This window comes from Lissotriton vulgaris, chromosome 5 (genome assembly GCF_964263255.1).
Source record: "Lissotriton vulgaris chromosome 5, aLisVul1.2, whole genome shotgun sequence".
Classification (NCBI taxonomy): domain Eukaryota; kingdom Metazoa; phylum Chordata; class Amphibia; order Caudata; family Salamandridae; genus Lissotriton; species Lissotriton vulgaris.
Window position 1 is genome coordinate 1,415,069,970 of NC_141693.1, and position 17,015 is coordinate 1,415,086,984.

At 44.4% G+C, this 17,015-nt stretch overlaps 1 protein-coding gene across 1 annotated transcript in view; it reads left to right on the forward strand.

Annotated features, from left to right (window-relative positions):
- The window catches only part of KCND3 (potassium voltage-gated channel subfamily D member 3), a 950,457-nt gene that overhangs the window by 879,172 nt on the left and 54,270 nt on the right, over positions 1–17,015 (forward strand). The window contains exon 5 of the mRNA XM_086920365.1: positions 7,751–7,843. Coding sequence (XP_086776491.1) covers positions 7,751–7,843 — 93 coding nt within the window. The remainder of the gene's footprint in view (positions 1–7,750; positions 7,844–17,015) is intronic.

Below are 17,015 nucleotides of genomic sequence, written 5' to 3' on the forward strand. Positions count from 1 at the left end.
AAAATTTGCTACTTGTCAATGAATCGCAAATTTCCACCAACTTCAAGTTGGTGGTATGTGCGAATTTCTTGAAAAATGCCAATTTTTGCATTTTTCAAAGTGCCATGTGATGCACATACATGCCCTTAGGTCATGTATGTGCACCACATGTGAACCCATGCTTATTTCAGGGGTGCAACAGGGTGTCCTTTCGACACCCCTGCACCCTTGAAATTATTCTCAATTTGCGATTAGAAAATTGCGAATCACAAATTGAGTATAATTTCACATTCATTCCTATGGGCCTCCTGGCCCATAGAAATGAATGGGAAATTATTCCTTAATTTGCTAATTGCAATTAAGGAATTTTAAGAAATCGGTAAAAAATAGCGAATTTCTACAAACATACCATTTTGCAATTCTCAAATAGCGATTCCTTAAAAATCGCTATTTGAGAATCGCAAAAGTGTATCTTGATACATCTGGCCCTAAGGTCCCTTGGCCCAAGGTGATGTCTTTTTCGCTATCTGGCACTTTTATTTGGCTTTGTACCAGAATTGCAACAACCTGGGACAGGTGTTTGCAGTCCCTTCATTTTGAGAATGCCTATTTAGATATGAAAGTTTACCTTCTCTGGAATCACAGCTAAATTTGTGGGAGGAATCATGCCTCATTAATATTGATAATATCTGTAAATCTTTATGAATAGTCTTGTTTCGCTGTGCCACATTGCTATATCTGTCACTGAATTGACCAGGTTGCAGGTTGTTTATTTATGACATGCACACCATGAACTGCATTTTATCTAGGACTAAAAGAGACTCCTAGCTAGAATAGCAAGATATAAGGATTGGCCGGAGAGCAGTGGTGGCTTGCAAGGATTAGGGGAGTGGGGTAGCAGTGCGGGTAAGGGTGTTTAAAAAAGAAACACAAAAAACGTACCTGATAGCTGCGTCTCTCCTCTATCTCTCCGCCACCATCTCCCCCTGGGGCGGAACAGGAAGCACCCAGGCTCCCCATGAGCCAATCACCATGCTGCAATGCAGCGTTGTGATTGGTCTGAGTGCCAAAGTGAATGGGAGCCTGGGCATGTTCTCCAGGCAGGCTGGAAAGCAGCCTGCGTGGAGAACATACAGAGTGTGCATGACAGTTTGGCTGGCCCAAGAGAGCCAGCCAAACATTCATGCGCACTTGGAGTGGGCAAACCCCGCCTCCCCCTGCTTCTCTGTCATCGCAGCAGCCCTGCCATGCCCACAGACCTGCTCAGCAGGAAAACATAAAATGATAATAGCCTCATGTTTTTATCATTTTATGTTTCCTTTATTTCACTGCTGCACAGCAGTGGGGAGATGCTCCTCTGCCTTAGCGGAGGAGCCGCTGCTGCCGACGAGCCAACCTTTTAATTTTTTCCAGAAAGCAGTCAAGAATTTAATTAAGTGGGGGATAGATCTGGAGTCTGCATATGAAGACAGAGAATCTTAAACCTCCTTGTGACTTGAATTTGGATTTTAGATCAATCAAAAGAAAGAGGTCACCGCAGCCTAAAGTCCCTAGCATATGGTAGGACATGTAGGTTTAGAGGCCCAGTAGATTTAGAGCACTCACATGTGCACTGCAGTGGTGCCTGCTGTCATTTCAAAAGCCAGTCCTGCCTACCAGGCATCTTTTAAAATAAAAGATTGTCCAAATTTGACATTGGAATTAAAGGTACTTTCTAAGTCTTAAACAACTTGATTTTTACATCTATGTCTAAGATCTAACTTAGGTGCCCCATGGGTAGGTCGACATGTTGTGATACACAGGGGCATTATAAAAGATGGTTTATAAGCACTGGTGAGGGAAAAACTACCAATTTAGTTTTTCCCCATTGTAGTGCATTAACTCCAAATGCAGCCTCTTATGATTGTCCAGCCTTTGACAGGCTGAGCCAAGCACTCTTGATATGGTGTGAAGTGGCCTGGGCTGAGACAAATGAGACATTTGAATGGGGGGAGATTTGCTGCTGCTGCTGTCGAGCAAAAGGCAGGAAGGGGGCTGGGAAGTCAAACTGGTCTTCAAAGGGAGAAAGACAGTGAGGACAGGAACCAAGTCCACTCCCACTCCCTGCATGTCAAGCCAGATGGGAGACCAGCTAATTGAATTAGCAGAGGCGCTAGAAGGGGAGCATTAGGGAAAGTTAGCCATACATGTAAGTTGGGTTAGCCAGACCTTAAGCTATAGGAGAGATTTTCTCAATTTTTGATTTTATGGAACAGTGCTTTATGAGACAAGAATTTGCAACACTTCAGGTGAAGTGGTCATCATTGAGGGTTGTGCTCTGCACCCCATTGGTCAGGGGTGCTCCTGTGCATGCCAGCCTAGAAGCCTGGAGAAGCATGGGAGAGCTGCTCAGCAACTCAAATACCTGCCTGGAGAAAATAAGAAGAAGGACTGTCCTGCTGAACTAATGGCATGCACTAAGAGCACTGCACTCTGAAAGACTGAACCTGCTGCACACTCAGCGCTTCAGAAAAAGAAGGACTTTGCCTGACTCCAAACGTTTGTGGAGTAGACTCCCTGAAAGCAATAGGATAAAAGCGCTCCACCTTCATGTTCTCCACCAAGAAAAATTGTTAGACTTGGCATCCTTAGGGTGGTCTTCTCCCAAACAATCAGCTTTTTACCTCCAACTTTTGTTTGCTGTATCTTTTGATTGGCCTTAGGACTCTGAGAACTGTACCACTGCTAATCAGTGCTAAAGTGCATGTGCTTCCTCCCTAAACATGTGTGTAATTAGTGTATACAAATCGCAATGGACCGCGCACGGCTAGCCCCTCCTCCGGATCCCCCCTAGGGACACTGGCACATGAAGTTCTTGAGTGGTTCACCCTAGTGGGTGCAAGTAGGTACTTGTTGGACTGATGATCTCTAGACCCGATACATGTCCCGGGTTTTTGGATATCGCCCGAGACATGGCTCGGGTTTCGTGATAACTTCCCTCAAAAGTAGAGAAAATAGTCTGGGGTGGAAGAGAAGACCGCCAAGCAACCGTCAAATGCCTTGATGCCTGAACCGGTACGCAGGTGCGTCATCCAGGAGCTCGTCAGCTCAAAGCTCAAGGGAGCCAATTAATAGAAACAATCGCAATGGACCGCACACCGCTAGCCCCTCCTCCGGATCGCCCCTAGGGACTCTGGCACATGAAGTTCTTGAGTGGTTCACCCCAGTGGGTGCAAGTAGGTACTTGTTGGACTGATGATCTCTAGACCCGATACATGTCCCGGGTTTTTGGATATCGCCCGAGACATGGCTCGGGTTTCGGGATAACTTCCCTCATCAGTAGAGAAAATAGTTTGGGGTGGAAGAGAAGGCCACCAAGCAACCATCAAAGGCCTCGATTCCCGAACCGGCACGCAGGTGCGTCATCCAGGAGCTCGTCAGCTCAAAGCTCAAGGGAGCCAATTTGTAGAAACAATCGCAATGGACCGCACACCACTAGCCCCTCCTCCGGATCGCCCCTAGGGACTCTGGCACATGAAGTTCTTGAGTGGTTCACCCCAGTGGGTGCAAGTAGGTACTTGTTGGACTGATGATCTCTAGACCCGATACATGTCCCGTTTTTTGGACATCGCCCGAGACATGGCTCGGGTTTCGGGATAACTTCCCTCATCAGTAGAGAAAATAGTTTGGGGTGGAAGAGAAGGCCGCCAAGCAACCGACAAAGGCCTCGATGCCCGAACCGGCACGCAGGTGCGTCATCCAGGAGCTCGTCAGCTCAACGCTCCAGGGAGGAGGGGCTAGCGGTGTGCGGTCCAATGCGATTGTTTCTACTAATTAGTGTATACCTGTCTGACAGATTTAATTTACTTGTAAATCCCTTGTAAAGTGGTATACCATATGCCTGTGGACTATAAATGTAGGGAAACAGCCTTTACATGAAGGTTTTTACCACGTTGTACTTTTACAATGCTTTTTGTACCATGCATGCTTTTAGAACACATAAGCTGTTACAACATATGCCTTTACCACGCATTTAAGGTAAGTTCACGGTGTGGGGGGTCTCCCCCGACAAATACATTGTTTATATATATGAAAATATATATAAACAATGTGTGGTAAAGGCATATGCTGTAAAAGCATATGCGTGCTAAAAAAATGTGGGATAAAAAATGCATGGTAAAAGCATGTAGTGTATTTCCCTGCGTTGTTCAGTCATACAACTGTAAAGTAAATGCTACTATTGGGCTGCAGCACTGATTGTGCCACCCACAGAATTAGCCTTTCAAACCTGTCTCCACTGCAGTGCCTGGGTGTGCAGTTTACTGCCACTTCAACTTGGCATTCAAAACTACTTGCTGGGCCTTAAACTCCCTTTTGATTACATTCAGTCAACCCTAAGGTATGCCCTAGTAACCCTAAGGGCATGGTGTTATGTAAGTAAAAGGTAGGATATTTACTGTTGTGGTTTGCATATTCTGGTAGTGGCAAACAGCCTATTTTGTGTTTCACTACTGTGAGGCCTACCCCTCTCATGGGTTAGCATTGGGAGTTCCCTTATACTTTTCTAAGTGGTAATTCCTCATCAGAGAGGAGTAGCATTTTGATGTTTTATATGTTTGGAATGGTATTCATAAATCCTACCTACTGGTGAGGTTCAATTTAACTTTACTATTTTTGAAATGCCACTTTTAGAAAGAGGACCTTTCTCTGTGCATACTGCTCTGTGTACCTGACAGCCTGTCTCCAATACATGCCTGAGCTTTGCTGGGTGACAGCTAAATGTACACATTCCCTGTAGACAGTCACAGGCCAGGTCACTCAACTGCATCTGCATTCATCTGAATACTGATGGGTCATCCTGGGCAGGAAGGAGGCAAGGATGTAACTCTTCACTTGAATAGGTAGTATCCTATCGCTACACAAAGGGCTGCTATGCCCATAACAGCTAGGCTGGCAGATAAGACAGGGCTGAAAGGAGACCTGTGCACTTCAGAGAGTTCTTTTGAAGTCACCCCCTACATCAAAGGCACTTTTGGCTATAAGTACTGGGCCTCTGATCCCATCTAATCAGACACTTTGACATGTAACCACTGGCTCCATACCTGCACATTACCAGAAGGACTGATGTGCTGCCAGGAGGGACTGCCACTTTGCTAACTTATCTGCTGTGGTGGCTTGGCCTGTTGCTTGTTGAGCTGCAGGAGGGACTGTCACTTTTGCAGTCTGACATGCTGTGCTGGCCTACTGCCTGCTACAGTTGCCTTGTGACTAACTTCCAGTGTTCTCCTAGGGCTTGTTGGCTTGCTCCCTGTTTATCAAAGTCTGAGGGTCATCAAAGACTTCAGTGCCACTGTGAATCTGGAGGCTGAGCTGTGAGAAGAAGCAGAGTGTGTTGAGTTGTTCGCTTGCTCTATTCATTGACTAGCACCTGCTTGGCTGAAGAAGAGCCCACTATTATCTTGCCCTGAATAACCGCTCCAGTCAGTCATTCTCATTCTGCAACTTCCAGCAGCTGTGCATGTTAATTCTAACCCCGCCATGGCAGCAGCACCTTCCAGTACAGTTTCATTGTGACACTTTGCCCTTATGAGCATGGGCGTGGCAGGAAGATCAAGGATCTGTGACCCTCTATGCAGTCGGTGCTTCCTACTTTGGCTGCCACTGTTGTGAATTGAGAGAGCAACCACTACTGCTGCCTCAAACAAGCAAGGACAGTTCGTCACGGCCTGCCTGTCTTCCATGACTCTGGCTGGAAAGGTACTGTAGTGGGGAGTCGGGACCCTGAGATCCCAGGCACCAACCAGTGCCCCCATGGGCAGCCCAGCTTTGATGGACTCCCCCAGTCCCGAGGGACCCATTCAAAACCATATCCTGAGTGAAGCATTGAGCAATCTTTTTCATGCCACAGCGAGGAAATAGTGCACATCAGTCCCCACTTGACCGTAAGTGCTGCAAGCACAGTAGTGACCTGACTGATTCGGAATCTTGCATTTAATGGGATACTTTTAACCAGTATAACTTGAAAAGAACTTATCAGGTTTTTATAATTTTGACCTTGATTTACTGATAATGCAAAAGCTATTTTTCATACACCTGTGGTCTTATTGTGGTGTGTTCATTGTTCTACTGTGGGTGTGTGTTGCACAAATACTTTACACATTACCTCTTTAGATAAGCCTGTCTCCTCTTCACCAAGCTACCAGAGGGTGAGCACAGGTTATCTCATTTGAGTATGTAGCTTACCCTGACTAGAATGGTGGCTTCTGCTTGGCTTGGGTGTATTACTTAGCCAACCAGAAACCCAATTTCTAACAAGAACCCAGCTGGATGGCGTTCAGGGGACTTTTAAGGATTGCCATGTGCATTGTGGGTCTGGCGATCCCAACTTCCCAAGAAGCAACTCAGAGATTCTGAAACCTTTGATTGGTGTTATGGATCCTTCAAGAGCCCAAAAGGACCTTCTGGAAGAACATCCTGAAGTTTGGAATCATTTGGAGAATTTTGGTGAAAAAGCTCCGTAAGTTGACCAACTTGCCCACGTCGATCTGCGACCCGGCCTAAAATTCCGGTCCATCCAGCTGAAAGCTCTAGAGTGCCAAGACCTCCTTGATTTCACTGAGACCTTGCACTGAAAAAACAAAGTGATTAAGTCTAAAGTTAAAACCTTGACTAGGCCCCACCGCTCACTGTATCCTACCCGTTCTCCATCTCAGTGGGTCTGAAACTTTTACAGCCGGGCTTTTGTCTTTTAGGCACTAGAAGGTATTTATTCTTTAAAAATGTAAGATCTCTGGTTCCCCACATTGGATTTTTTACATTTTTATGTCATTTTTATCATAAAAATATTTCCTATGTTCATGAATTGGTGTTGGATTTTTATTGTGTGTTGTTTCTTACTTATTTAATGTATTGGTGTTTTTAAATGCTTTACCAACCTGTGTCCTAAATTAAGCCTGTATGCTCACAGCCAAGCTACCAAGGGTTGAGCAAGGATTACTTTTTTGAGAACTTGACTGGATCTTATTTGTGATTGTGGTGTTATTACTAGTGGTGGGAACCTACCTGCACCTACTAGTAAACCACTTTCCAACAGTAATGTATTTGTTTGTTAACCCCTTCCATGCTGATGACGAACCCCAGCCGTCATGCACTACGGTGCTCGTGTGCTGATGACGGCTGGGGTTCTTCACGGCCCGCCCCTGTTCGTGTTGTTTACAGCACACCAGGGGAATTGCGGCCGCATGGAAAGGGTTAATATCACTTTTACATGCAGTGTGCATTACATGTTTGTTGTGTTGCTTCCTAGCAATGTATTTTATTCTTTTTTTTATGGATAGAGGTATATTAGGGTGTTACTTTGGTGCTCTTCCTTGACTTACACACAAACCAAATCCCCCCACCCCTTTCCATCTGGGCCTGAAAATGCATCTTCCTAACCAGCATAAACATCTCCAGATTAACCAGACGCCGACTGGCATTAAGGAAGTGTGGGAGAGTTCTGCATAGACATTTGACTATGACAGACAGGTAAGGCTGGGGTAGGGATAGTCGGATACCACCTTGGCTGCCTGACTTGTGACCAGTACAGCCAAACAGCTCATGCCAGCCTTTTGCGTTTTTTTAGTGATGCAATAAAAGGCCAATATCCGTTCAAAATTGCTGGCACTACTGGCCGAAAACCACCCTAGGCCCCTGTTCAGAGCGTCTCTAGAACCACCAAATTAGCGCGAAATGGATGCCTTCTGGTGATTAAACTGACTTCATGCCTGCTTTTCTTTGTGTGTCTTTTCAGGGATCTACGGAAGAAGAGAAGCAGATCAACAAGTCGTCCTCGTTAATAGAGAGTCAACACCACCACCTGCTGAACTGCCTGGAAAAAACAACTGTAAGTAGCCCAGCACCGTGCCTGCCCCGGCCGACAGCGGCTCGGACGCTGCGGAGAGGCTAGCCCGGTAGCACCGGGGCTGGGTCTGAGCACAGCTCCTTCGCAGCCTACAGCATGTCGAGATACAACGGCTGCATGGCTCTGCAGCACAGCAGCGTGTGTTAGCGCCTAGTTCAGTGTGAAGCCCTGCAGTGCAGGCAGCGCTCCAAGCTGTAACCACTCTCCGCTGCCTGACCTCGACATTTACCAATACCCCTTGGCTAAACACGAATTTGAGAACTGAATGTACAGCCTCAGAAAAACGGGCAACATTAGAACCCAATCAAACCCTGTCAGCCACTGAAACACTCAAACTGTCAGCCCCGTTTAAGGAAAGGAGCGAAGGCAGAGGGTGAGCGCATTCAGACTTAAAACACCAACCTCTATTCCAGGCTCGCCAAGAGCTAAACAACGCTTCTCACACCCCGAGTGCTCCTCTTCACAAAAAGCAAACAAATCACATTACTGTTCGAATAAAGAAAACAGAAATCACATTACTGTTCGAATAAAGAAAACAAAAACAGGCAGAGGGCGCACATTTCCTGATGCCTCTGGAAGACAGGCTACCTTTGTGGTTTAAAGCTACATACATATATGCATGACGTAGACGGTTTCCGCCTTTTGACGGGGTGGTTCATCTAAGTGCGAAGAATAAAAACCTTTTCATTATCTAAGCCAAAGAGGGCAACGCATCTCCCCCGTACTCCATGTTATTTCAGCCAATGGAAACATGCGTGGAGTTGTGCCATTTTGACTAGAGATCCACATACATGCATCAAACAGATGTGTGCACGAAGGGACACCTTCCTGAGGCACATACGTAATACCACATTGGCTAGGGCTGGAGTCAGAAGAGTAAACAGCTTAAGTAATGCCCCAGTTACTTACTGGTAATCTCCATTATTGTCTTCCTCGCCACATGCTAAACAAAGAGCTCCAGCTCCACACCAGAACCCTCCAAAGCAAAATGTCAGCCTCTCATGCCTCCCATCTCTTCCCAACATGGCCGGCGCTTATCACCCCTGACCTCTATAAGAGTAGAGTCAGCCCACCCTATAGCCTGAAGAACTACCAAGCCCCGAGAACAAATGAAGCTGATAGCACCCCAAGGAGGGAGGGCTGGGAACTCATGTGGCGAGGAAGACAATACTCGGAGTAATGAAGATTACCGGTAAGTAACCGGGGCATTACCTCCTCGCAAGTCTTCCTCGCCACATGCTAAACAAAGTAATCATATACCCAAGCCAAGAGGCTTCAGAGTAAACAAAGAAACCAACTACAAGGAGTAGATGCAACAGAAATAGGATTAAATCCAGAGCAGCAAAACAAATGGATCCAACCACATAGGCCCCATGACAAAATACAACAATCCCGAGCTGGAGGAACCAGCCCCGAGACAGCCTCAGCAAAACCCTCAGCAGGATTATCACCCAAAACCACACGGGGTGGCCAATACCCATAAGCCGGTAAATTACACCGCAAGATCAGCACGGCAATAACACGGTGTAATCAGCACACAGTAGGCCGCAGACGACATGAACTGCCGTCCATATTGTAGCCCGATTGCATATGCGGCATGCCCCCAATTGACCCTTGGCTCGCTATTGCCGAGCCTAACCAAAACCTGCCACGAAAGGGAAACAGGCAAAGAAAAGGGGAAGACCGCCACAAACTCAGATCCGCTAGGGCAGGGCCTCCACCCAGGGATCCATGACCCTGCTAGTGCAGGATACTGAACTTACCTCACAGCGCACTTGGAGAGTCAGCGCAGAACTAAAAAAACAGGCTGTGGGATGGGCCGACTCTCCTCTTTCAGAGGTCAAGGGTGATAAGTGTCGACCATGTTGGGAAGGGATGGGAGGCTGACTTTTTGCTTTGGAAGGTTCTGGCGTAGAGCTGAAGCTCACCTTGTTTCGCATGTGGCGAGGAATACTTACAAGGAGGTAATTGCACCGTTCAGACATCAGCAAAGGCTGATGTGAGGGCGAGATCAATGAAAAGGTCAGTCACTGTAAGAGGGGTAGGGGTCAGGGCCAGGGCTTACATTCAGTTCCATGTCCCCACAAGCCTCACAGAGGTACAAGTTGAGATGTAGAATGTATTTTTTTATTTTCTAATGTAGACCCCCTTCAATTCTGTTATATGTCGTTCATTGAGGCGGGATAAAGGTACCACAACAGCACACGGCGGAACTCTTTTGAGGTTTTCTACAACTGTGAACTAAGAAAGGGCCTCGTTTTTAAAAAGAGGCACCCTACCATCAATTACAACTGTCATAGAAAGTGAATTTTAACACAGTAACATTATGTTTTGTAAACAAATCCTACCTCTAAGCAAGAAGTGTGTCAGAGGAGCACTAGCTACTCAAAAATCACCTTTGATAAGTAAAAAAGAGGGGGGCGCTTTGTTCGGAGCGCCGCCGTCCCGAAGCCCTGCCGCTGCGCATAATCACTTTAGTTTTCACCATTCATTTTCTGCGGTATAAAACATTCAACTAAGCAACCTCCGGACGCGACTAATAAGGCAGTAAAATGCCATCAGGGGACTTTGGTGGCATTATAAAACTAGGAGAAATCAGGTTGAATGATGCGGATTATATCCAGAGCCCCCAGGTGGCATTTTATGGCCCTAATTACGTATGGCTGCGGAGAATCAGTTTGAATCACCTGAACAGGACACACAGTTTATTAATACCCCTGAGGCACTCTCTGTCTGTCACTCAGCATCAGCCCAGGAGCCCAGTCCATTCTGACCAATAGGAAATGGCAGTATGTTATTCCCAATTCACTCCCTAGCTGGTTTATGTTCCTTCTTAGAGTCAAGGTGACATGGCGCTGCAATTCTACCACACATTTTCTGGTTTCCTGCAGTCAGTTATGAGAAGTTCCATTCTATCGCTGCATGTGCGATTGGAACCCTGTTCGAGTATGGCAAACAGTGAAGACAGACTCCTCCCAGGCATGCCAAATCACCCCTTCTCCCTGGCCTTGTCAGGCTGCATCCAGGGAACAACTCAGCTCTCTCCCCGCCAAGGTTGCCCCCTATGGTTGACATCTGTCGAAAGGAAAATATTGTACTTTAAAGTAACATGTTCCTCAACATGCACAATCAGGACACCCCCCAGTTGGAGGATAAGTTAAGTAGTACACAATTTTTTGGCACAGGGTTTTGCAGACCCTCGACCACACACAAAATCTGACATGTGGTCCCATTCTTTTATAAATAGGCACTTCCATTCCTATATTGCTGTTCCCTTTTTTTGCGTTGTAAGTCTTAATATCTGAGAGCTGAGGTTATCGTCTCTCGCCGCCATCCTTCTGTCTCACTCCCTCTCATCCCTCCATCCTCATTCCTAATCATCCTCCTGAAAGTTCTTCTTCCCATCATTCTAGGTCATTATTAAATACTTTGCACTGATGGCTGTGAGGCACTATCCATAAGACTTGGCTTGATTAATTTGCTAATACCTTTGGCACCATTTTCCGAATATGCTAGCAATTTGGCCTTCTTCCGACATATGTCAGCTCAATTGTCCCTAGGTACATTTTCTGCCGATTGATTAAGGTGGGGATAAACATATTTGGGGTATCTATGACTAGCATTTCCCAAATTAATGTTTATTCTACATTATAGCAAAAAGGTATGAACAGAGTTACACCAAACATGGCATTGTGGGGCATTTTTACAAGGATGCCGTTAAATAAACACAAAGCGCGCTTAGAGCTTTTCTATTTATCGCCGTCTATTGCTGTATTATATCGCCCTGTTAGTGCGTTATTTACAACGCATTTCCCCAGGGCGATATAATTACCAGTGATTACGGGGAAATCCCAGTTTTGCAGGGAACATCACTGGTTTTCCAGCGATGTTCCCTGCAAAACGGCTATAACCTTGCTGATATGACCCACAGGGTAGTATCAGCACAATGCACCCCCATATTAGGTATGCCTAACCCTGCATTTTAACAGACGTTAGTTTTTGGCGAACACAGCGGCTTTTGGCCAAAACTAACGTCTGCTTAAAAACGTTGGCAGCCTTATAAATATTGCGATGTGCACATCAGCGATATTTACAAGGTTGTACTGCTAAGTGACGCTCCCTTTGCATCTCATTAGAGATGTAAAGGGAGGCTTCGGAAAAAAAGGGTGCTAACATGTGCTAATGCATATTAGCACCCTCTTGTTAATAGGGCGATAGTTTTATCTCCGCTTTTTTGGCTTTAAATGCCAAAAAAGTGGAGATAAAGCACTTGTAAATATGCCCCATGCGCTTGGATTTCACTCTGAATAGGCTCTTTTTCTGGTTTGTCGTCAATCGAGCCAATAGCTCTAGGGAAGTGTGTGGTACAAAAATGTGTGTGATCTTTGAATGGTTAGTATTTTGTATATTTCGAGCAATGGTTTGAGAATTGCTAGTTGAAAGCATTTTTAAGTGTAGCTGATTTTCCTATCCACAAATGATCAAGACATGAGCCGGTAAAAGTCCGTTGGAGACAAGGGGAACGCATCAACCATATGGTGGATGAACGAACATCTCAGAAGGACAACATGCCCATATTTGCAAATGCATTTTAAATGGGCACACAAGGCATGAAAAAACAATATAAAGTTCTCTAACTGCAAAAAAAAACATTTTTTTCTTAGAAAAAGAGATAAGGTTATTATTAAAGAAACACCACACAATAGGTTTTCGGGTCACTGTGACAAGGTTGCCAGAAGCACATCTAAGGTGGTTGTATGGCATTACAACGCGGGCTTTTACCCCGCATGTCATTACAAAGCAGGGATTACATCGAAAGTTGTTACAACGACTTTCGCTGGAGGGCGCTGGATAGTGGAATAGTTTAATTTTCTATTCCAACTCCAGCCCACGTTGACAGTAGGGAAGGTGCTGGATAGAAAATTAAACTATTCCCTATCCATCAGTGCCCTCCAGCAAAAGTCGTTGTAACGACTTTCGTTGTAATCCGTGCGTTGTAATGGCATTGCGGGGTAATCCCCGCTTTGTCATGGCTGTTCCCCTCTAAGGGCCATAGCCCATGGTACATGCCTGAAGGTCTTATGCCACAAGCTTGATGAAAATGGGGTGTGGTCACAGACTGTCCCCTTGGATTTGGTTGCAGGCAATGCCCTGTACACAGCGGGACAACTTGCACTGTGGGCTTTAAGGGTCGTGTGCAAATCCCTCTAGCTTTGGTAATGGTTTACGCCTTATGCCCACAGTCCACCCAGCTAGGCCAAAGACGTTGCCCAACGGGCAATCCGTGTGCCAATACTACTGCGCACATTTAAAGGGCAATTACAATGGTTTCTTGCTTTGGTCACTGGACACAATATATATTGTTAAAAAAACTGTAATTCACAAAATATTGTGAGTAAAGCAGCAATAACTAATTAATTTCAATTGGGCCTATTCACAAAGATAAATATGGTTTTAAATACGTGTTTACAACCCAATTTATCTCACATATGATTGCCACAAATTCACTAAGTAATTTTTGGTAGGTATAAGCCTTTTTACAGATATGGCTTTATGGGTGAGAAATTCTTCTCAGCCATAAATCCCACTCCAGGGTAGGAAGTGGTAGTTTCAAAGCCTGGTTAGCCTTGGAAGTTTGTGAACATCTAGAATATGATTGTTTCGTGGAGCTTGTCTTTAGCCAAGTGATGGTGTAACTCTTTCCCAGGAATACACATGGAGCACTGCCTGGTGCAGCTTTCCTGGCCTATTCCTGGAAATGTTTGTGAATTCCTGAAAGTCACAAATCTACACTTGCATGTAGGTGTATATCTGTAAGAGCACCGATCTCCTTTTCCCAGTTTCTTTCTACATTGATCTCTGTAAAATACTTTTCAGACTTTCAAATGTGGATACAAAATGTGCATTCCTTCACCACTGTCTTCTGAGCTTACCACATATCCCACTCCTCACCATCTCTCTTATCTATCCCTGCATATCAGCCATTACTTTTCTTTCTTCAATTTCCAAATTGAAAGAAATCAATTATAAATTGATGAGAAACAGTAAATTTACAATCTGATCTCTATCGAGCACCACCAGCTAACTACACTTTTTTCTGCAAATACTACAGAAAAAACTAAAAAAGTGCTTATTGAGGGCAAAACACAAATGTAAATATAAGCATTAACCAAATTCCTGCATATATTTGACAGTTTATGCATATATATTGCATTAGCAGTTAAATCACTGTATTTTGCGATAGACCGCGATAGGGTAAAACTTTGCCTGCAAAAGAAACACAATTGACGGATTTAACCCAGATCTGTGACTGGAGTCTGAATGTTTGATTTGTTCAGCATTCCGTCCTTCATCTGTTCTGTTTGAGCGAAAAAATTCACCAGAGCATGAAAAGATGTGCGACGTTACCAGCATCAAAATCCTAAAGAGTAGAAGAAATATAAGCAACTTTACTTAAGACATAACCATGAGTCTTACAATTGAGTAAGTTATCTTTGAACATGAAAATGTCCCAATGGATGTAGAGAATCCCTTCTTGTTGAATGACCTGATAGCTTTGTCTGCCATCAACAAAGCCAGTTTTGAGAAGGAGTTGAGTTTCACACCAGATGATCAGAGTGATCAGAATATGGAAATCACCGCTGGAAGTCACAGCTGTGATTGATCACAATGTTGATGGAGCTGATGGAGGGAGGCTTTGAATAAACCTGAGCTCATGGCAACTTAAACTCAGTCAAGGCTGTGTCATCCTGGACATACAGCTACTGCTGTGCCGGGTATGATACTTTAAATTAAAGAACTGGTGTGTGGACAAAGCTTCATTGCTTACCAAAGAGGAATTCAGATTATCACAAATGGAGTCGCATTTTACAGCAACAAGAATTATTTGCTAACTGGGTACCAGGAATTAACTACTGCATGATCAGAAGCCACTCATGAAATTTGAGTGCCCTGAGGACAATCATGATTCACAGTAGCCGCCATGGACCAGTGAGCATTCAATATAAGATGTAGGATAGTGATTATGGTGTGCACAGTACCCATAAGGGGAGCTACGATGTTGATGAAGATGTTTGGGCGCCTTTCATCTTGACAAGAACTTTTGATATACTGGCTTGTAAGCATGACTGGTACATGAAATAAGTATCTCCCTGATCTCTTAAATGGTTCTGACAACATCTGAAAACTGCCTTGGCAAGATTAGGATTAAAACTACTGACACTTTCTAGGTGGTCAGAGGAAATTGCATCTTTAATGAAAAGCATCAGCACACCAACCTCCAGGGCAGGTGCCTTTGTAGGATACTTTGGCCAAGGTATTATCAACACACCAAAGTCCAGGGAAAGTAGTGACAGTTCAATACTGTAACCATCCTAGACCTAGATGATTGAGACATCTCCACGCGCAGTCTGGAAAAACCAAATCCTGCAACATGTCCACTCAATCCTAGGCGGAGGGGAGCTATAGCAACAAAGCCTAGGATGAAATAGTGTTGTTCTCTGGTTAATGAGGAAAGGATCGGTCTGTACCCTTACTGTAAATAATGGTAAAATAATAACCACCCCAAAGCTAAAGCTAAGACTATAGGAGGAACAACAGAGAGTGGGTGCCTGTAGGAAAATGAATGGAGAGGTGGTAGTTGGTGACATGCCTTCACAATTGCTAGCAGAAATCTGAGGATGGAAAGGCTGTGAAGGTTCGGCATCCTTGTCTACCAGTTTAGCTTGTTTACCTACATGAAAGCTACAGAAACAAAAGTTATAAAAAATGCAACTCTTACAAGCATCCCCATCTACTAGAGTACTCTGCCAAACCAGCAGCAACAGCAATAGCCTACTTTGCATCCACGTAAACACAACATTGAGAAGTTTCTCAGTGATGTCGTTCAGAGTCACGCTATCTGAAAACCTCTTAATAAAATCCATAATTCCACGTTCATTCTTCAATAGGCTATTTAGGAAGTGTGCATTTCTATACAGAAAAAGGAAAATGGGTCAATAAGCTGATCCAGCATTTCAGGAACTTACAAATGTATCACCCAAATTCAATACCCTACAGTCTCTTTCACTCTGGGTGAGTTTAAACCAAACTTACCAACTGCTTCTTCTTTGTTCATCCTTTATTTGGCGATTAAATCTTTATAAGTTAATCAGGGTTTGGCAAAATAATAATGGAATCTCAAAAAATATCACAGTTGGGTAATCAACTCATATAATTAATTAATGAATCAAATAAAGACAACTCATCTGTAAGTTTATAATGCTTTATCTAAAATAATGTGATTGCTCATCAAGTACAATACAGGTTGAATCATAGATCATTACATAAGAGAAAGTCATTAGCAAATATAATAGCAATTATTCATCTCAAACGTTGGTGCAAATGAGTGAATGGATAGCCGTCAAGACAAAAGAATAAATAATAAATCATTTGCAAATAAGTTAAGCAAATTCAGAATAACATACTGACCGATCTTACAAAGTTAAAAAAAAATCAGAAAAGCTACCTTCTGGCCATGAGAGTAAGATAGGCCCATCAGAAAGAGTTGAGGAGCAAAGTCAAAGAGTCAGGATCAGCAGAACATCAGTCAGCCCATAGAATATAGGAAACAGTTACACAGCCCTCTCCTCTCGCAAAGTAGGAAAACGCGCTTACCCCTCCTTACTATCTAGTAGTAATTATACCCTAAACTCACGAAAGTCCAACCCCTATTCTATCCTCCCCTCACAAAGAAAATATTTTATTGGCTAAAACATGGGGTGTCTGAATCACACCACTTTTGACTTGTCTTCATTCTCAAAAACAACAGTTGATGGACAGAATGTAGAACAATGTCATACATTCACTCCAGTACAGAGTTCTGGAACTAAATCCATCGGTTTTTTGCTGACCATGCCATTCCAGTTTGAACCCAGCCATATGCAAATCCGTCTTGACCCTGTCCCCCATGGGAACAGTCCAGCCCGAACTGCCAAGCCAGGTCCTCCCTGGACTGGAACAAGCATCCAAGGACCGGTTTCAGGCTTTCAGCCCTCGTCAGCCTGGATAGCTTGATTCTAGTGGCATGGAGAGCACGGGACTCACGTCTCAGCATACCCGTCCCACTCGGGGTGACAAATGCAAAAACAACAGTTCTTTGTTTGAAACTATACAC